Source organism: Rhynchophorus ferrugineus, unplaced genomic scaffold (assembly GCF_030347505.1).
Source record: "Rhynchophorus ferrugineus isolate W39M unplaced genomic scaffold, kcgeb_rfMv2 rfM5, whole genome shotgun sequence".
Classification (NCBI taxonomy): domain Eukaryota; kingdom Metazoa; phylum Arthropoda; class Insecta; order Coleoptera; family Curculionidae; genus Rhynchophorus; species Rhynchophorus ferrugineus.
Window position 1 is genome coordinate 19,496,716 of NW_027472584.1, and position 23,612 is coordinate 19,520,327.

Here is a 23,612-nt window from a genome sequence, read left to right on the forward strand (position 1 = left end):
CGAACAAAATTACAGTTATCCACAATAAATAAAATCGAATATCAAATGAATGAAATAAAATAATAACAAAAGAGTGACCCACCTGGAAAAACGTCTTTGTTTTCAGTATTGTATGGATGGATCCAACCGTTTTTTTGTTGTATTATACACTGAAACATGCTTGAAACTGTTCGTTCGGAAAACACAATTACATTTAATCGTTCTATAGCGACGATGCCTATATGGAAACGTTGTACGGAAAGAGGAAGTCACAATATAAATAAAAACTATTACCGTTCCACGCTGCTTCTAAAAATACAACCAAAATAGTCGGGAATCAGAAGCCATTCTTATTGGAAATACAGCGGCCAAGGTTGGAAGCTGTACGAGCAATGGTTTTGGAGAGCAATCGCTGGCTTGGCGCCGCTGTTGCCATGTTGTCTCACCGTTTTTTCCCTATCCTGCGCCCAACAATCGTTCTATAACCGACATGCAACATAGCAGGGCTTCTGTTTTTAATCGACAAAACATGTCCAAGGAATCAGCTTTAAAACAAATTCATCATATACAAGTTTTTATGAAATACTTCCGCATTACAAATATTGCTCTCATAACTTCTAAAATATAACTCAAAAATCATTTTATTCCTACATCAAGATTTTAGCATCAATATTCACGAATTATCATTGATAGATATACATATATAAGTAATTATTCAATTAATCTCTAAAAAGATATAATTAAACTATAGTTTTTAAACTTAAATTCTTCTACTTTCATTGATCACAAGATATAGATATCAATTTTGACACCTTATCATTGATAACTTAATAAAGTTACAACCTATTAATTAATTAAACAAAATTTATATAGTAAAAAATTGTTAAGAGTCAGAAGAAAATGTATTAAATTATTATATCCTTCATTTCATTAATAATTACCATTCATAATAAATTAAGTAGTTTTTAATACAACAATACTCTGATATATCTGATTTTATAAGCAAAAAAATTGTTTTTATATTTTATTTTTCCTAATTTATTTGGCAGTCAAGTCAGACATTTATATTCATGTGTTATCCCTGATGATTTAATAAATTTACAACAACTTAACTAATTATTTAATACAAGATTGGAATAATAAATATTTTTTTCGTTAATAAACCGAAGATTTTTTTATTAATATCCATTCAGTTTACATTATAATACAATAAATGAAACCAATATCAATATTTTTATAGTATAGCATCAAAACTTTTAATTTTGCGTTAAAAATAAAACCAAGAAAAATCACAAATTTATATATCCTTAATCCCAATAATTTATAATACATTAATTAATTATTTACCACAAAATTATATATATTTTTATTAATTAGAAAAACTAGAAGGTTTTTTATTAATATAACTGACATTAGGTTTTATTCTAATAAACAATATTAAAAATAAATAGGTAAAAAATTTTAACTGAAAATCAAAATAAAATTTCTTACTACATATAATTGTTTTGGATTTCATTTTAATTAAATCAAAACCGTAGGAAGGGTATATCAGGCAATCTAACACCCTGTACATAAACTAATAACTTCCACATCGAACTTAATGGTCAACCCAAGTGACTGCTTCCTTTTCTAAAACATTTTTAATCTTTTTGACACATGTTCCCTGTGTCGGTGTCCAATTTCAATGTGTCGGCGATTTTGAAAAGTTTACAGACCTATAAACCGAAGGCAGCAGGAAGCAACATCGGAAAATGCATTTAACAAAATAAATAACGCTGATAACACTTGGCAGTGCGTGTTATCCCCGCTCATTATTATTATCATCATCGACGTATGGATATCGAAAAACATCTATTTTCCCCCTTTACTTTGATGGTTATTTAGTCGAACGTTGGGGGGATTAAAAATAAATTTATTTCCCGTGATTTATTCAGGCAACAGCTTAGAGATAAATACGGTTCAATCGATGGGATGGTAGAATGAATGTGGCAACACCGATGAACTTATCTGTGGGGTACGTCAGGGCAATAAGGAAAAGGGTGGGGAGGTGTATTGGTTGAGGTTTTAAAAGAGTTTTTATGCCCATCAAATTCAACCTGGTTTATATAATTATTTATAGCCTGGCAGTCGCTGTTTTTTTCTTTCGCAGTCACCTTCGCCAATGTTCTGACACCTTCACCATTTTAAAATATTCTCACCACTAATCTAATGCAATAAATATTATAATAGACACATAATAAAATAAAGATGGGGTCATAAAATAGCGAGAAGATATTGTCTCTCATCAGCTTCACCAAATATTTAAAGACACCTTTTGAATACTCGTAAAGTGTCGGGTTACTTATACCTGGTGAACCCTGTTAACAGGAAATATGTTTTCTTTAAACTACTGAAAATAAGTCTCTATGGTAAAACCAACATGGATAATTATAATAAAATAATAATAATAAATATTATTCAAAAACCAAATTAAAAAAAAAGATTAAACGGAAATCAAGTACAACATATGTCATAAGTTCTGAAACATCCGGTGCATACCCATCCGGCTTATGCCTTTCTGTTTTTACAATTTAATTCAAGACTTAACAGCTTACTATATATTTTATCCAAGAATAAATTATTTCATTAATATCTTATAAACTCCTCTATATATATATTTGTCAGACAATAATAATATTATAGATAATAAAAACAACCTTCACCATAAACTCAAATAAAATGGATGTACATATGAACTACTTTATGGCTATAAAAAATGTTATATGTATTTTAATAACCATCAAAGCTTAATGTGTTTATATTAGATTATGTTGGTTACAAATCCGCATTTATTTATAACTATAAACAATGAAAAGACTAAAATGCGATTTTATTATTTACACGTTACGCAAAATATTATACAAACAATAAAAATATCATCTCTATATATTTATAAGGGAACATCAAATTACATGGTAGGGATACGTAGACCGACATTTTATATCACATAATACTAACTGGATTATTTTGATTAATTAAAGCTTTAATTCCTTCAATAAAATCACGCGATTCGGTTTAACATATTGACAAAATGAATACAATTTTATTTACACTTATAAAACGTTATTAACTATATTACACGTATTAATTTATTTCTTACAACACAAAAGCAATTAGAATCATCCAGATTAAATTGAGTAGAATAACTTAAGTCAAGCGTTTGAAGTGCTTACGACTGTTGGGTTCTTAACTTCAATAGATAATTTATAAATATAACTAGCCGTTCTACGACATAATACCTAGCCAAAGTTGTTTACAGCTACTGGAAATGAAAAATATATCGTTCAGTTAAATTGTATAAGTATTAAAATTAGTTAAAATGCAAAAGTAGTCAGTGAATGAATTTAGTTGTTATTTTTAAATGGAAAGAGAACGGAAATCAGTGTTCTAAAATAAATCATAATAAACAGATAAAAAATAGTGTCAATATTTGCGGTATTATTATTAAATAACATCAATATTAGGTATTTATGGAAAAAAATTATCAGAATCGAATTGTTTTCAAGGAAAATTCCATCCATCCAGATAGAAGACGTGAGTCATATCATGCTTATTGATAAAATTACCAGACTCAGGGATGGCCCCTGCTAATAACAGGAACGATAAAAAGGAAATGGGTCGTCGAAATTCAGGAGTCCCTATATAAAAATAATTAATAGAAGATGCTCTTCATATAGCAGAGCGAAAGATGAGAGACATCGTTAAACTAATTAGCTTCAAATCAAATTCAAAACATTTTGTCTTTTTATTTTCTCAAAGACCCCAAGAAACACCTTAATAATGCTTTGGGGTGGTTTGTCCTTATTTAAATTTGCTCTTCGAGGAGTTCATTACAGTGCTTCACAAATAAACAATCCCTTTTGCCCAATTAAAACATCATCTGTATTTTATTTTCAACACAAACAAAATAAATGACCTTGACAACATTATAAGGCCCTTTTTACCTACCAATTATAATATTGTTTCGAAATTAGTCCCTAATTAAATTAAGAAAAACAATAACGGAAAATGATATATATTTTAAATAAAAAATAATTCAATAAATAACAGCATGATGTTAAATAACAAACATTATAAATGCGAAACAGAAATTTGTTATAACTTCAATATTATCAATTAGAACACATTATGTCACGTCTATGTAAACTGATGCGACATTTTGTTTTATGCGACGTTCGACAATCTCAATTTAGTTCTCAAGCAGCCTTACCATCACATAGTGGAGTATATGATAACTTTCTAGATAGTTATATTTATGATCAAATAGAAATTATATACATGCTGTAATATAAGGAAATGTCTGATGTGGGTACTATAAAAGTCGAGGAAGAAGTAAGAGATCAAACCTAAAACTCTTGCGTTAATAAACAGGGAAGAAAGCTCCACACCAGTCATAAAACATTTTAAAATGCGGCATAATGCTCTGCAAAAACAATCCCCAGATAGCAGGATTTTCTGCTGGAACCGGTGAAGTCAGGCATCAGAGAAATTAAGCGTGCAACAAGTGTAAAGATGTGTGAAAATGATTTTGATGCATTGGCTCCTTTGTTCACGGTTGATTTACATAGACCTGGCGTCACAAGTAGACATCGACAAGTATTTTCGGCTATAAAAGATTACAACTGACAAGAGAACTTAATTTTTGCGGCTACCAAGCCAGCTTCATAACCTTTATTTCCTACATTACAGTCATATTTGTTTAACTGTGAACAAGCTAATTGTCAATAAAGGATCAAAATGAATCATTAGAAATGATTAATGATGAGATGATAAAAACCTCCATTGTGTTATTTTTATTTTATATATAAACAATAAAACCTTAGATTACAAAACCAATATTAATAGGAAAAATCAACACAGTAAAATGATATCTCCAACGGAAAATGATCATGAATTGATTGTTATGATCTGTTAAATACCAAATTCTACACTGTACCACTTGTGATTGGCCGTATTAAATAAACACCAAAACATATAAACTACACACCAGATTCTGTTTACATTGACATATTTGAAACAGCCGATAAAAATACACAAAAAATCCTGGGGTTTATGTAATAAAACCGCGGCACTTCTTCCTTTCAAATAAATATATTTGAGAGAGTTTTTTTAAATGTATATATCGGTGAGCCTAATAATATCAAAGAACATCTAAAAATATTTCAGTGGATGTTCGTGCTTACTACCGAACAAAAACAACATCTACCTGACGACAACTGAGAACTAGTTTTTATATGACATTTCGTAAGGATTTAATAAATAGCCGCTATTAAAAATTTAGGACGTACATTATTCCAATTTTAAAACTCCTTCCTTTTATTCAATTCGTGGTTTGCCCTTAGAGCGCGTGAAAACGACACCGAGCAATTAAATTCATAAAATGCCAGTCTCATTAAAAATTGAACAAAAAAAGAACAAACGACCTTATTTAATAATTGAACTGGAGGTGAGGGTTTTTTTTTATATTAATTTTTCAAAGAGAACACCACCCCCTCTGGAATACGCCTCCTCGGGCAAGTATGGCGGCAACAACAATGGGGACGTTCATTCTCGAGACCGCAATGCAACGTTGCCACCATCGTAACAATATCAGTAGTTCACAATATTTATCTTTTCTATTAATTGATACTGATAAATATAATCAAAAGAGATTCAAATCTTACAAAGATAATTTTAAAAGAGTCAACATATAAAATAGTGTTACCTAAATTCCCGAAAAGGTTTAAAACAAGATTCAGACAACTCGAATTTTAGAATTATTTAATAACAGTTATTTTTATATTTTAATTACTATAAAAGAATATTCGTCACTGTGCTATTGTCATTGTAGTAAATACATAAGAGGAAGGAGTTATTGGCCAATTCAAGCGTTGAAAGCCACTCCGTGTTCATGAGTTCTGCAAAATTACTTTGTAGCTACCATTTTTCTTCCGATACTCAACAAGTTTGTTTAATTAATTTACGGAGTAAGTATTTAAAAGTGATCAATTCCTATTCCTTCAATATAGGTTTTATCTTTGGCAATCACTACTTCATTTGAGTTAAAGTTTTCCCCTGATGCATTCCTTTGAGGTTCCCAAATAATCACACCATGGGTACCACATCTGGATTATATGATGGGTGGCAAGTAATTCGAGGCGCAATTATTTCCATCGTCTTGAGGGACTTTAAAGCTAAATGCCTGATTGTCATTTTAACAGGTAGCGTTTAAAGCCTAAAACTAATAAATTAGAATTTAGAGGGTGTAGGAATGTTCGTCTGGTCGATCGGAATGTGTGGCTGTCGATGCGATTGTTTGTCCGAACACTCACTACTATTCGTGGAAGGAATTTGCACGATAACTAAAAACACTGGTTGAAGAAATACTTGTTTATTTCGATTTAAACTGATGCATGTGGTGGACGGGAGAATGGACAGGATATTAGGTTAAGGTAAAGGAAGTACGGTAGCGCTGTGGAAGTGTTACAGTTACAAGGAGGCAGAGAAAAGAAAAAAGAGAGACGTCGTCGTGGTGGTCTTTTATAGCCGGGAACCGCATGGTACCACCAATCCACCAGCGTTGCCAACCTTTGAACTTGCTGTAGGTGAATGCGTGGTAGCCTAAAGGGTCATAGCAGTCGCCACAAGGGTTATGAGTATATCAGCATTATATTATTAAGGCCATTAATTAATGACTACTGACGAAAAAAAAAACAAATAAAAAAGAATGAGTGAAGAGTATTTCATTATTAAATCATTTCAAGACATAAGCTTACTAAAATAAAAATTACTGATTCACATGTGGTACAACATAATGCAATATTTTATCGAGTAAAATAAAAAATGAGCTACCACTGAATATAATTACGGAGAGATATAAAATATATCTATCTATCTGACATAAAATTAGATTAAAGACCATGTGACCTGATTTAGTTGGGAGGAGATGTATATTTTTTCTGCTGTTATAATCGAGGAGAGAAGGAAAGAGATTGAGAGAGAGAGAGAGAGAGACAACGAGAAGAGAAAAAAAAACGAGTTTGTAAGTATTTTAAAATTACAGGGAGTTGCGTCAGTGGTGTGGCTTTCTTTACTTTTCAGCGGCAAAATTTGCTTTTTTCTCAACTCTAACGTGTTTCTTGTATCCAGCTGGGCTTACCTGGTTTATATTAACCGCGTTTATATACCGAGCGTCAAAAAAGGAATGCTACAGTCTGGCGCGTGATATAACAATTTCTTTGATGGCATCTACGTTTTGGAACCTGTGTATAATTAAATTACCGATTATAAGCGTTAAGCCTGTTTACGCTGTCTTTCACTTTGTATATAACTAATGTAATTTCGAACAGTTTTGATTATTTTTATATCATTAATGTTTATTGGATATATATTAAACAAAGTCAAATAAAAATCCTTTGTTATTAAAAAAAAGTACGATGTTGATATAAGACGAAAAAACAGAATTCATGAGAAGTTTTATTCACGTTAAATTAATAATTTAGGACAAAAGATACTCTTTAGACGTTTTTACAACATTTCAATGATTATAGTATTTTCGGTTTATTTTTAAATTATCCATCAGCTGTTTGCAAAATCATCCTCACCATATAAACCCTACAAACTATATAGATTCAGTTAACTGGGTTCTGAACTACATAATTATCCTCACTTAATACTATAATCGGTGATTCTAAAGGACTAGTTCTCAACTAAAAGTTATAAATCTTTCTAGATTCAAGAGGATTTCAACTTATATTTTGGTTGAAATATATTTGTATTTTCATCATAGTAGACAATACTTTTGTATTTATGTTTTATATACATACATACATACATACATACTATTTTTTAAATTTTAATATGCCTATTCTATGTTATTTTAGTCTTTAGGCCTAGGTCTAAATAATTTTTTTCTCAGTTCAATTCAAAGTGATAGAAAAACTCATAGTGATAAAACAAGGAATTATATTTCAGTATTCAGAAAATAACTTTGATTTTAACACGAAAAAGGAATAACTCTCAGTGTATGAAAACAAGAGCCAAATAGTTCAATTAATCCTTAACAACTCCTAATGTATATTTATCTATCTTAAAATACATTTACGCGACAAGTACTATTAGAATCAACGAAGAAGCCAACATTCTATCTCAGTAAGTGCACAGTTAGTGGTAATCAAAATTAATTGTTCTGTCATTAATAAACGAGAACAAAATTCATTTTTAAAATAATTATAAACCGTTTTCCATCGTAATAAATTTAACCGTCGAATTGCATCAACAAAACACCAAACAATTAAAGATCATCAACATTATTAAATGTTGGAAAAAATCTTGGGCAATAACTGTCATTTTATTGTCCAATTTTCTATCGTAATAATTTAGTTATATCCAAGATTTTATGAATATAATTAAATCGGGATATCAGCTACAAAATACTAACTCAATTGTCTTGGAAATACGGGAGGGGGTAAAATTCTACCCGAAACAATAAGGGGGTTAGTTTTACATTTAATGAGGGGACATCAATTAAATTATTCTCATTCAATATAATACTAAACTTACAAAAAAAAATAGAATCGAAAAAATATCGTGACTTGTGAAATAAAATTTAAAACAAATAAAAAAGAGATTATTAAATCTATTTCATATTAATACGAAACACATTTAATTTAATTTCCTTCGGATTAGCTTCCTGGCCTTTTAAGTTTAAAAAACAGACAGAAGTCTGATGGAGTTAAATCAGGCGGATAAGGTTAGTTCTTGTGTGTGAAAAACCATTACCATGATGAAACACCCAAAGTTATCGACCCACAACTCCGTCCCTTGGGATTAATAGGACACATTACACATAACAGGTTAATTGAAAAGTCCCCGGCTGACATATAGATGGCGCGACTAGAATTAAATCCATATGTTTTTTAGTTAGCCCTAACCCTCTAAAGATGCGTGCATAAATTTGACAGCTGTCGGATCATTAGTTTGTGAATTTATTTTTGTTATTGTAATAAAAATGGATAAAAAGGAATTTCGCGTGTCGGAAAATATTGCTTTTTAAAGGGAAAAAATACAGTTGAAGAAAAAATTTGGCTTAATGCCGAGTTTCCGAACACTGCCCCAGAAAAATCAACCATCAAGGATTGGTATGCTAAGTTTAGACGTGGTGAAATGAGCACTGAAGACATTAAAAGACATTAAAAAAATCCACAAAATGATTTCGAATGACGGTAAATTGAAATTGAATGAAAGAGCAGACACTCTAAACACTCACACGAATATTTGGGCATGAGAAAGCTCCGTGCAAAGTGGGTGCCGCGCAAGCTCATTTTTGACCAAAAGCAATGACGAGTTGATGATTCGGGGCAGTATTTGAAGATGATCAAGCGTAATAAACCCGAGTTTTTGCGTCGATATGCGACAATGGATGAAACGTGGCTCCGTCACTTCACTCCGAAGTCCAATAGACAGTCATCCGAATGGACTGCCTACGATGAACCAGCTCCAAAGCGTGGGAAAACGCAACAGTCGGTTGGCAAGGTTATGGCGTCTGTATTTTGGGATACGCATGGAATAATTTTCATTGACTACCTTGAAAATGGAAGGACCATCAACAGCGACTATTACATAGCGTTATTGGATCGTTTGAAGGACGAAATCACCAAAAAACGGCCGCATTTGAAGAAAAAGAAAGTGCTGCTTCACCATGACAATGCACCATGTCACAAGTCAGTGAAAACGATGGCAAAAATCCATGAATTGGGCTTCGAATTGCTTCCACATCCACCGTATTCTCCATATCTGCCCCCAGCGACTATTTCCTGTTCTCAGATCTCAAAAGAATGCACACTGGCAAGAAATTTTCGTCGAATGAAGAGATGATCGACGAAACTGAGGCGTATATTGAAACAAAGGTCAAATCGTACCACAAAAATGGTATCGAAAAGTTGGAGGGTCGCTATAAGCAGTGTATCACTCTTGAAGGGAATTATGTTGAATAAAAAAACTAATTTTGCCAAAAAAAAAGTGTTTTACTATGGTAGGCCGGGGAATTTTCTATTGACCTGTTAACAAATAATATCTCTTACTGGCCGTTTTTCAGTCCAGTTATTGCTTATGAACAAAGCTATATTTTTTACGTCTTGTATTTGTAAGGTACTCTAATAGCTAGCATAGATTTTTGCTGTTTTAGTATATAGAAATGTATATATGGTGGTGATAACAAAATCCCCAATGAACAACCAGTTTAATTTGATAAAGATCAAGATATCAAAGATCATAAGGATCATATGAAAGAAGTTGTGCCAGACTCAGTGTACTCACCAAACATAGGTATTTGTGAAGACTGTCAATTAATTATTGCGCTTATATTACATTACATACAGAATGACAGAAATGGATCATTCAAATAAAAATAATACTTCTTGTTTTATTCAAACTTGTTTCATTCAACATCGACCCGAAATGACCAAAAAGCTTTATAGAAAGTATTATCTATGAAATTGTTTTATAACAAACCAAAAAATTATACGTTTTCGAGACGATGAGAAACTTTCTTATCATTTTCTTTTAATTTTAGGTAAATCAAACCGAAGAATGTTTATCTATAATAGATAGACCAGCTTCGTATACATCGAATTATGTAACTAAAGAAAGTAAGATTAACAATTTAAATAAAATCCTAAATGTATGCGCATATATTACAGTCTTCAGACGGCTTTTTTTACCTCCTGTTATTTTTCTAATCTGTTTTAACGAATTTCAGTCTGGCTGTTTGCCCGACAAATTTCTAACGTATCCTGCTATTGTTAATTGTTACAATCTTATTTTGTCCCGTTTAATTTAAAATAATCATTCCAAGGTACAGCTGCTACAACAAAAGGTTTACTACTTTTACAATTTTTACTGTGACCTTAATTTTTTTCACCTATAGTCGTCGTTCGCTTGAACATACGTTATTTTTCAGATACAATCTACGTTCGACATTTATTTTTACTATTCGTAATTAATAGAAAAAAATTATTGCTACACCATTCGGAACAGTTCGGTAATATGAACGATACTACAACTAGCATTGAAGAATAAATGGTTTCTCAATGACAGACAATAAAATTGTTATTTTTTAATAACAAAACATTTTGTAGTAAAACCGTTTAATTATAAAAAACACAATCAATATAATAGGTTATTTACACAGTTTTCTACAAGGACAATTAATTTAATCTTATTAATTAGGACAAAAAATAAAATATTAAACAGAAAAATCGAATAAAATTAAAACCCTTTGAATAGATCTCTGTAATTTACGGGCATCGGTTTTACAAAGGGAATTTCAACAAAAAAAGTCTTAACAATGGCAGAGACAATAAGAATATGTCCAGATGCCTCATTGTTCCGACGTATACTTAAAGATGTCTTTTATAGTAAAAGGACAATCTACAAAAACCTTTATTTGTAAAGGGTCATAAAAGATGCAAAACTGAAAGTGGCACTCCTAACACAAAGAGGAGAAACCGAAAAGAGCGATCTTTGATCTCATTCAGAACCGCGAGCAAAATTAATAACAGAAAGCCCATTCGAATATTTGAATGAATTGAAAAAAATATTCTATTATTATTGTTCAGTGTAATGGTTACTAAATTAATAATTAGTTAAGTTAAAATAATTTCTAAACGGTTGATGTGATGATCATTAGTGTTGGAATTTTAATTTAATCACGATAAAAATAGTGTCTAAAAAAAGCCAAAAAGTTATATTTGAAATGAATTTCAGCAGAAATCATTTTTAAAATATCGACTAAATATATTCCATCCAGTAGTAACAGTTAGTAGTAAACAGTTACTTTTGACTAAATACAGACAGTTTTGCTTACTGTTTAAGTCAAAATTTAAAGAGTAAATGACTTCAGAGTCAGTAAGTAAGAGTAAAAGTTCATAGCGTCCCAATCAGTACTCATTATCTAGATCACCCAGCATTATTGCCACGCTTATCAAAAAATTAACTTTTCTTAACGGACACCCTGTATTGTTAACTATACTTCAACAATATTAATTGTTCAATTACAAGCCGTAACATATACTATTAATATTATTATTAAAGAAATGACAAGACTACAGCTCTCCTTTTAACCTTCAATTATTCCAACCTAATCAATCAAATCGCCAGTTTTATAGAAAAGCAAACAACACAAAGATGATTTGTTGACGAACACTAGTTCTAGCGAAGAAAGATCAAACTGATTTCCATCAATCAGCATATTCTTAAGTAATTAAATTAATTTACTAGGCCATCAGCTTTTTGCTCATTTTAATGCAAAATAATTTTCAATATCATGGTGTGTCACACCAGTTCATCACACTGAACGCTTCTTTTTAAAAACTATATTTATGATAGATTCTTGTTTATATTTTTTGTTATATGCTATTTGGCTAAATCATAAGTAATATGATTTTTCCTAAATGAGTCTAAAACTCAATTTACCCGTCAATTGTACGCCTGATTTTGCCATGGTTACTTAAAAAATACACAAATTGATGAATTTGAAGTTAAAAGCAAAAAAAAAACATCACTACTGAAGCATCTGGACTTATTCCACAGATAAAATGCATAATATAGAGAATAAATGAAAATACAGAAAATCTATATGGAAAATCTTCAAAACTTATTCGTATAACCCTATATAATTTTCAGGATCAGAAATCAGAAAATCAAGGAACGTTCTTTCAATTATCCTGACTATTGACTTGGTTGGCGCAGTGGTAGAAATGACAGGACGGTCTTCCTACTGTTGCGATAATTGCAAGGTAAAACTGCAAAATCCGACATGTAAATAACCAGGCTGGGTAAGGCCGGATAAACCCTAGTTTATAAAAAGGAATTATCTGACGAATTAACCTGACCGTCACTTATAAGAAGAATGATATAAATATAAAACGCAAGAAATAACAGTAATATCATCACCTAGACGAATAAAACGTGCAATTAACAAGAGCAAAAAGCTTTTCGAAGCACACTTAATCAGTTAACCGAACGGATCGTAAACATAACGATTTCTCGTTTTCATTCATGTTATATCGACGACGTCCTTCCTATACGTAAAACGTTCCTCCTAAAATAAAATGTTCAGTCAATGATAAACTAAAATATTCGTTACGGTTACTAAAATCTTCCTAGAAAAATATTTAAGTATCAATTTAACAATCTGTGTCATTTGAACTTTTCATCCTACCATCAATTGCGTTATGTCGCTCATCTTAACAGTTAAATTTTTTGCCAGCATTGTTCCGACACACTTTTAACATTTGCTTAACTAAAATAATAAAAGATCAAGACTTTAAACGTATCTCATCTTAAATATAAACTAATTAAATGAGCAAAATGATACATAAGAAAAATTAAAATATATTGACTAGAAACTAGAAAATATTTAAAGATAGAAATCTTTTATACGTAAATATTAAACATGTTATCTTATTTAACTAAAACAAAAATTCAATATTTAGATATAACATTATTCAAAAATGTGAAACTATAAAATGAAATTAAAAATGTGTGATGTGTGTGTAACCAAATATTCAAAGTATTTTAGTACTTTATTACTTAATACTTATTATTTAGTACTTTATTTATTACTTAATGTTTAATAATAACAGAAATTAATAAATTCAAAGAGCAAAAAAAGAAGTTAAAATGAAGTAAGAATTCTTACATCTCAAAAACAGTAAATATCATACTAATAGATCTTCAACAAGATGATAGTTTGATGTTCTCAAAAATTTTTAATGAGAAAGGTGATCAAAGCTACCGAATCATTACTAAACAATTGCCCAGTTTACTATCATCATCATCTCAAGTGCTTCACCAGAGAAATTTGAATATTCTTAACTAAAAATGTATAGTTAAAATATAAAAAAGTATTTTCACTCTTCTTGCACAACCTAATCTCAATCCCTCAAAATTAATTAATACTTCTGGTACACAACGTAGTTAATAATAAGTAATCACACTTCATGCTATGTTATGATGAAAATACAGTTGCTGAGTCACCGAAAATGTATAACAAACAATATGGTTCAAAGATTTGCAAAAAAACACCCAACTAAGAACCAAAATTATTCATCGCCTTTTTATTAGTAATCGGTTAGTAATAAGATTTGTAACAAAATCATTAGTCCTTGGGGAATTGAATCAGTTTACAAACATTTTGCTTTCCAGGAACACCACAAAAAATATTTAAGAAAAAATATTTCTTAAAACTATTCCAAGTAATACAAGATTGAATGATGGTTGAGCAAACATACCAACGCCATAATAAACTGTATCAACTTTTTATCCAACACCGTATATTTCCATATAATAAAAGCGAATGAAATCATTTCTTAAAACGCTCCTTTAATCTTTTTAATGTCCAATGAAAACGTTTTTATTAGTCCGTATAAATCTAAACATAATTTACAAATATATTTGAACCGTTAAAAAGTATAATCTTTCCATTACATTTAAAAAAATGTTGTTTATTATAAATATAACAGCTATATTAGATAAATAATTGATATATTTTTCTGGAAGCAATAGGGATTACTTTGATTTAACAGAAAAATTAAACAAAGAATAATGCGAATTAAAGGGGCCTTTATATTTAAATAATAATAAAATGTTTAATCACTAGCTCTTCTGTAATCCCTGTGTTATTTAAATTAAACATATTTAGTATAGTACGAAGATTGTTCAATAAAGCTATAAAGAAAGATGTATAAAATTCGCAGTCATAAAATACACAGTCGTAACTATGTCGTGAAGATAACGACCAGTATTTATAGTTTTTTTTTACCATATAGAAGGTAATGGCCATTACTCTGCAAAAAATATCTTAATTTCAATTCATGTATAATTCAACTGTAAGAAAAATAGTTCCTGGTTGTTAGTTTTATATAATCTCCCGTACATACAATTATATGTCAAAAAAATCAAAGTTCAATCTATAATACGTCACTTCAAAAGATCAACTGTATCCCATATATATATATATATATATATATATATATATATATATATATATATATATATATATATATATATATATATATACATCGCTGCTTTCAGATTCTAATATGCCGGCTTGGTTGGCGCAGTGGTCAAGGCGACATGACGGTCCTCCTATTGTTGCGACAATCGCGGGTTCGAATTCGACTGAGACATGGATGTATTTTATGTTTGTGACTGTAAATATCTTTATAGACAACAGTAGAAAATCCGACAAGGAATAACCATCCCAGTAACGCCAGTAACCAGGCTGGGTAAGACCAGATCTCTTCTGGGATGGTCTTTAAGTTGTTCACTGGCCAGTCGGTAGGCTTAATTTACTAGGATATATATGGACTAGACCTACTGCTTTAACAAGGACTCTGAACCACGGCTCTTGGCATTAAGCTTACAAACTGGCGAATGACCAACTTAGAGATCATTTCAGAAGACAACCAGCCGGCCTTACCCAGTCTGGTTACTGGGTGGAGGTTACTCTGGAGGTCTGGAGATGATTTTCATTGCCGGATTTTTCATTTTTGCCTTATGGATAATCACAATTATAAAAGCCACAAATATAAATTTACAACTATGTCACTCAGGAGAATTCGAACCCGTAACTATCCCAATACTGCCATGCCCACTGCGCCAACTTTAAAATATATTTACACTGCAAGACGAAACATAATGTCAAAACTATATAAAAAACTTCCTATATCAAAAATTATTGTAATAAGTCACCAAAATCATGCAATGCAATGATCAATATTCTATAACAAGATCAAACTTTTAAAATATAATTTAATAGAAATAAATAGCCGAAGTGTGACCAAGTAATATGAAACGATGAAATATCTCTTCCCCATGAGACTTTATCACCCCCTTTGTATTACTTATATTACAAAGGGGAGCTGTTAAAGAATTACCTCGTAAACCACAACAGGAACCAAAAACCAGTAAGTCATACAAATTTACTTAATGATATAATATCATAGTAAACCTCTATTTATATCTAAATAAAAGTATTCTATATTACATTGAAAAATTGTTCTAAACAGTAATAACTTTAATATAAAGAATTGTATAAATAATAGCTTTTGTTCCAAATTTTCCTGGTATTTCTTTCTTTTGATTTCATATTTTCTTAGTACACTGCTGCGGTGTGGATATATGGAACGAATTTTTTTAATAAACCTCAACAGAAGTGATTCTAATTAAAATTACTTGTTTCTAAAAGTAGTTAGATTAAAGAAATGTTAAATATTTAGGCTTTTAATGATTATCCAACTGATACTACAACTAGCATTGAAGAATAAATGATTTCTCAATGACAGAAAATAAAATTGTTATTTTTTAATAACAAAACATTTTATAGTAAAACCGTTTAATAATAAAAAACACAATCAATATAATAGGTTAATTACACAGTTTTCTACAAGGACAATTAATTTAATCTTATTAATTAAGACAAAAAATAAAATATCAAACAAAAAAATCGAATAAAATTAAAACCCTTTGAATAGATATCTGTAATTTACGCGCATCGGTTTTACAAAGGGAATTCCAACAAAAAAGTCTTAACAATGGCAGAGACAATAAGAATATGTCCAGATGCCTCATTGTTCCGACGTATACTTAAAGATGTCTTTTATAGTAAAAGGACAATCTACAAAAACCCTTATTTGTAAAGGGTCATGAAAGATGCAAAGCTGAAAGTGGCACTCCTAACACAAAGAGGAGAAACCGAAAAGAGCGATCTTTGATCTCATTCAGAACCGCGAGCAAAATTAATAACAGAAAGCCCATTCGAATATTTGAATGAATTGAAAAAAATATTCTATTATTATTGTTCAGTGTAATGGTTACTAAATTAATAATTAGTTAAGTTAAAATATTTAGTTAATTGTTCCAAATTTTCCTGGTATTTCTTTCTATTGATTTCATATTTTCTTAGTACACTGCTGCGGTGTGGATATATGGAACGAATTTTTTTAATAAACCTCAATAGAAGTGATTCTAATTAAAATTACTTGTTTCTAAAAGTAGTTAGATTAAAGAAATGTTAAATATTTAGGCTTTTAATTATTATCCAATTGATACTACAACTAGCATTGAAGAATAAATGATTTCTCAATGACAGAAAATAAAATTGTTATTTTTTAATAACAAAACATTTTATAGTAAAACCGTTTAATAATAAAAAACACAATCAATATAATAGGTTAATTACACAGTTTTCTACAAGGACAATTAATTTAATCTTATTAATTAAGACAAAAAATAAAATATCAAACAAAAAAATGGAATAAAATTAAAACCCTTTGAATAGATCTCTGTAATTTACGGGTATCGGTTTTACAAAGGGAATTCCAACAAAAAAAGTCTTAACAATGGCAGAGACAATAAGAATATGTCCAGATGCCTCATTGTTCCGATATATACTTAAAGATGTCTTTTATAGTAAAAGGACAATCTACAAAAACCCTTATTTGTAAAGGGTCATAAAAGATGCAAAGCTGAAAGTGGCACTCCTAACACAAAGAGGAGAAACCGAAAAGAGCGATCTTTGATCTCATTCAGAACCGCGAGCAAAATTAATAACAGAAAGCCCATTCGAATATTTGAATGAATTGAAAAAAATATTCTATTATTATTGTTCAGTGTAATGGTTACTAAATTAATAATTAGTTAAGTTAAAATATTTAGTTCATTGTTCCAAATTTTCCTGGTATTTCTTTCTATTGATTTCATATTTTCTTAGTATACTGCTGCGGTGTGGATATATGGAACGAATTTTTTTAATAAACCTCAACAGAAGTGATTCTAATTAAAATTACTTGTTTCTAAAAGTAGTTAGATTAAAGAAATGTTAAATATTTAGGCTTTTAATGATTATCCAACTGTTTCTAAGAAATACATAAAAAATATAATATCACAATCAATAGAATTATGAAGTCATTTTACAAGATTTAAGATGGTCAAATGGTATGAGAAAAAAACAACGAAAACACTAAAAAGTATTAGTTTTCCTATTTTATTATAATAACAGTGTTCCTGAAAGCCTATACTGGAAAACTGGATTTATGCCAAATATACTAAAAATTACAAGTGATTTACCTTTCATTTTCTTTCACCCCAAAATACATATATTTTGAGGATTTTATCTCTATCTGAGAGATTAATGAAAATTACCGGGACTATAAAGAATTTTTCGTTGAACCGAATGATACTATAATAAATTTTATACATCCTATAGTTTTTAAGTTATATAATGACGAGTATTTTCAAAAAAATAGTGAGTTTTCTATTAATGGTGTGTATCTTGAGAAATATATTCTAAAGCAATTTAACATGGATTTTCGTTTCTTTCTCACCAAAAAAACATATATTTTGAGTGTTTTATCTGTATCTAAGATTTTGACACTTCTTGCATGTATATAATCATGAATATTTGCAATTTTTCGGAAATCCAAGGTTTTGGTTGTAATTTCAGTTCAAATAATCAAATAACGGTTAATAAAAATTACAGGGATTAAATTTTGCGTTGAATCGAATGGTAATATGACAATATAATTTTATACAACCTTTAGTTTTCAAGTTAAAATTTTAGTAAATGAAGTGTATTTTCAAAAAATTAGTGAGTATCTGTTTATGTCGCATATCTTGAAAACTCTATGTTATTTTTAAAAAATGTTGCTAAATAAGACTTCTTCCAATTTTACTAAAACGCGAAAGTTATTTAATTTATTTGTATACCATCAAAACACTAAAAATATGCTAATTAATACGTCATAAAATTATAGAGCTTAGCAAAAACCAGAATAACCCCTTAATAAAACTTAAACAGACTACCAAAAAGTTTTAAAACAAATCGAAAAAAAAAACAATGTTGATTCTGAATTTCGTAATTTAAACAAATACATCTGCTTCAAAACGAAACCTGTTTTCTTTTATGAGAACGAACAAGACCGGTTACATTACACGGTATTGTTTATTGACGTCTGACGCTTACGAATCTGCAAATGGCAATAGAATCGATATCAGGACGCACATTTCTTTCACTCGCCAGTCAAATATTAACGACACTTGATTAATACAGGGCGATGTTAAGTAATTGGATTGTAATTTAATCATAAACTCGATCGATGTTCACATGTCGTGTCTAGTGTGGTCGTTTTATTAGTTTTTATACCTCGAATAATGAGTCTATTCTATTTAATGGCTTGACATTAACCGTATTTAGATAAGGTAATATTCTCAGGTAGACAATCAATTTATTTCAATTTAATAATACCATATTAAAACTATACCCAAAAACACTCTTAAATGAAATGAATAGAGCCAAAAACACAAAATAACCATGAATATTTGAATTATATACATATCCGAATATATTACGGACATTGAAAATCAAATAGTCAATCCATCAAGTACCACAATATCAAATTTCAAATGTTCCTTTTGCAATGGTAACAAGTCAATTGAAAAGTGCCCGGTCCGACACATAGATGGCACTAATAGAATTGAATCCATATGTTTTTTAGTTAGCCCTAACCCTCAAAAGACGGGTGTATAAATTTGAGGACTGTCGGATCATTAGTTTGTGAATTATAGCATTCTAAGTGAAGCAACTGTGAAAAAAATGGATAAAAAGGAATTTCACGTGTTGATAAAATATTGCTTTTTGAAGGAAAAAAATACAGTTGAAGCAAAAACTTGGCTTGATGCTGAGTTTCCGGGCACCGCCCCAGGAAAATCAACCATCATGGATTGGTATGCCAAGTTTAGACTTGGTGAAATGAGCACCGAAGACGGTGAACACAGTGGACGCCCAAATGAGGCTGTTACCGACGAAAACATTAAAAAATCCACAAAATAATTTTGAATTACTGTAAACAGAAATTGAATGAAATAGCAAACACTCTAAAAATATCAACTGAAAATGTACATCATATCATTCACAAAAATTTGGGTATGAGAAATCTCTGTGCAAAGTGGGTGCCGCGCAAGCTCACTTTTGACCAAAAACAACGACGACTTGATGATTCGGAGTAGTGTTTGAAGATGATCAAGCGTAATAAACCCGTTTTTGTGTCGATATGTGACAATGGATGAAACATGGCTCCATCGTTTCACTCCGAAGTCCAATCGACAGTCATCCGAGTGCACCGCATACGATGAACCCACTCTAAAGTGTGGGAAAACGCAACAGTTGGCTGGCAAGGTTATGGCGTCTGTATTTTGAGATGCGCATGGAATAATTTTCATTGACTACTTTGAAAAAGGAAGGACCATCAACAGCGACTATTACATAGCGTTACTGGATCGTTTGAAGAACGAAATCGCCGAAAAACGGCCGCATTAGAAGCAAAAGAAAGTGCTGCTTCACCAAGACAATGCACTGTGTCACAAGTCAATGAAAACGATGACAAAAATCCATGAATTGGGCTTGCAATTGCTTCCTCTTCCACCGTATTCTCCAGATCTGTCCCCCAGCGACCATTGTCTGTTCTCAGATCCCAAAAGAATGCTCGCTGGGAAGAATTTTCCCCGAATGAAGAGGTTATCGCCGAAACTGAGGCCTATTTTGAAGCAAAGAACAAATCGTACTACAAAAATAATTTCGAAAAGTTGGAGGGTCGCTATAATCAGTGTATCACCCTTGAAGGGAATTATGTTGAATAAAAAAAAATTAATTTTGCCAAAAAATGTGATTTACTATGGTAGGCTATGGCTATGGACTTTTCAATTGACCTATTATATCCCCAAAAGAGACGGCAGAAATTTTGTAAAAAAAATTAATGATTTACAATAAAAAGTTCAAATTGTATGCCTTTCAACTGGAATCTATTTACATTTAGAATAAAATAGTAACAAAAAAAACCGCAATATTTCACAAATGATAGAGCAATGATAAATCACATGACTCCCATTTCCGTTGAATTTGAAGAAGTTGCGGTAAACTCGGTCATTTTAAATAACTGTTTCAAAATCATTCAATTTGATGTATTTATTTTATGATAATTATTTTCCATCAATTAATTTATCGACAAACATTAATTCGTTCTAACGTTACATAACTGGTTAATTATTCATATGTTTAAAGGGGAAATGAGTAGACGCGACTGCATAAACACCAGATTAAAAATTTCAAATAAAATATTTTTTCTACGTCAATAATTAACTAGCAGACAGACATGAAATCATTATAAAAACAGTTTTTATATATATATATATATATATATATATATATATATATATATATATATATATATATATATATATATATGTGCAAACTAAAATATTTAATGTATGTCTTCATATAACATTTATGATAACAATATTTATCGTGTTAAATTTCTGATGTTTGAAATACATTTAAAATTGCCAGTTTTTTTATTATGTTGTTATATATAACATGTTCAACTCGATATACAGAAACAATATGAGGTTATTGTCTGAGTTGTCTGATCAGTAACAGCTTTGTTATTTGGCAACTAAAAATAAAGATAGACCAAAAAACGTATGGATACAGTGAATATTTGAAACAATTGATACTACATGAGCTTTGATCATTCTAAATATAACAATGGCAAAATATATAATTATAAACAATGATTGATTACCGTCAAATTACATTTGAAATTGTATGCTAAAAATGAAATGTAGAAAATGTTAAAACAAAACATTAAAATTAACAAATTTATTCTTATTTATATTTAAATTTATTAGAGTTAACAAATAAATCCCTAAACATTAAATTAGAGTCCTTGTATTAAGTGCTTGTATGTAATTTGATCAGCAATATCTATTGCTGAAAATACGAAGTGGGACTCCCATCATGGAGCCCTCAAAATTACATTTTCGATATCCATTACTTTTGTTGTTTGAAGAAATATGCTTCCAAAGCCCATAAAATATTTTTAGAAACTTATGGTGATGCTATTTTTTTTCAGATTGACCAGCTAAAACCAAATGGTCTTTTGCTGATATCGCTTCGTGTTTGGGATAGGAAATTTTGCGGGCGACAGAGACCCTGGGATACGACTGAAATTTCGTAGTTGGGTTAGTTACCAAGGTTTGTGGATAGTTAGCGATTTGATCAAGTTGTTTCCGTGTTCTAACGCGCCAATAAAGGATCTTACACTGAGCATGTTCGTGAAACTGCTGTGTATGAATATTTGTGAAGTAGGAAATCAGCCAAGAAAAGGTTGAACAGGGCTGGAGCTAGTGGGGCGCCTTGCGGGACTTCTGCGGAGATCTGTTTTCGAGAGAAGATTGTGCCGCCGATCTTTACTTGAAAGGATCTATCGTCCAATGAATCAGGGAGATTAGGTCATTCAGTAGACCCAGCTGGTTCGTTTTGAAGACTTGATCGAAAGCTTTGCAAACAATTGAAACAATCCGTTGTATCCCAATCCCAAGTTCGATCAAGACAATAAATTGCACGTCTTGGGCGAAAACTAAGAAAAAGGGTTCGTATCTCTGGTGTATTGTGACTGACCATGAAAAATACTACTACGACTTATTACGACAAATCCAAGCGAAAAAAGTCATAGGTTAGTTCAGGAAAGCCATCTACATCGACATCGAGGCAGAATATTCATGGCCATAAAATCTTTCTGTGCACGTGATAAGATCAGCAAGTTTCGAAATGCTGAACAAGTACTGAAATTGACCACATTGTCATAAATATGGGAAAAATATTTAGATTAAAATATATTGCATTAATTATTATGAATAAAATCCTTTTTAAAGTGAAAAAATAATCAGAATAGATGCACGCATCTAATAAATTGTTATATTTGTCAATCAAGCCCTCTCACCTTCGCTTTTTGTTCAAATTTTACCCATCCATTAAACTATACATATAAAAATATATTTATTATTAATCATAAAAAGTCGATATCAAAAAGCAAAAACTATTTATAGTTTCAAGTATCTCATCATATGTAAAAATATAAAATGATTTGTTTATATTACTCGTTACATAAACAATTTAATAATATTGTATTCCAAAGTTCAACAATAATTTCAAAAGGATATAACCGAAAAAAAATTGAGAGTGAAACATGTGGCCTAGGAATCTCATGTTAAATTTAAATCATCTGTCTGAGATCTTTCAGTTTTTTGTCTGGTTAAGATCGAAGGCAAAAAAAAAACAATTCCAACTAAACGATTCAATGTGTTGCCTTTATATCAGATTACCAAGCTACTGTGAACATTTAAAGCGTTAATATCATTTTATTTTGGCGCCTTTTAACTATACATTTACCCACAAATTAAGCTAATTAATGTTGGCGATTGTGGTTTCGGACTCGTTGAATATTGTATTCGCACTTTTTAACGTTAGAACTGTTTTTGCAGATAATTTGTTTCGTTCTAGTTTTAAAAAAACACTTTGGCTACGATATTTGGCGCTTTCTCAATATTATCCCAGAGAAAAGATTCCTGGAATATTTTTCGCATTATAATATTAATAATAATAGGCGTTTTAATAACAAATGATACTGAAACAATAACATTTTAAATATGATGTTTTGTACTATTAAACATACTATGGTTATTAATATTAAGAGAATCCTAAAAAGTTATCTACA

General features: G+C 30.4%; 1 protein-coding gene across 4 annotated transcripts in view; it reads right to left on the reverse strand.

The window, feature by feature from the left end:
* The window catches only part of LOC143197244 (SLIT-ROBO Rho GTPase-activating protein 1), a 54,466-nt gene that overhangs the window by 27,272 nt on the left and 3,582 nt on the right, over positions 1 to 23,612 (reverse strand). For 2 of the 4 annotated variants that reach the window (XM_076405511.1, XM_076405508.1), the window contains exon 1: positions 83 to 390. The exons of 1 other annotated variant lie outside the window; for it this stretch is intronic. In XM_076405511.1, coding sequence (XP_076261626.1) covers positions 83 to 158 — 76 coding nt within the window. In that variant the 5' untranslated portion in view covers positions 159 to 390. Of the gene's footprint in view, positions 1 to 82; positions 391 to 23,612 lie in introns of those variants that run through there. One more of the 4 variants, XM_076405509.1, reaches the window with a different exon arrangement.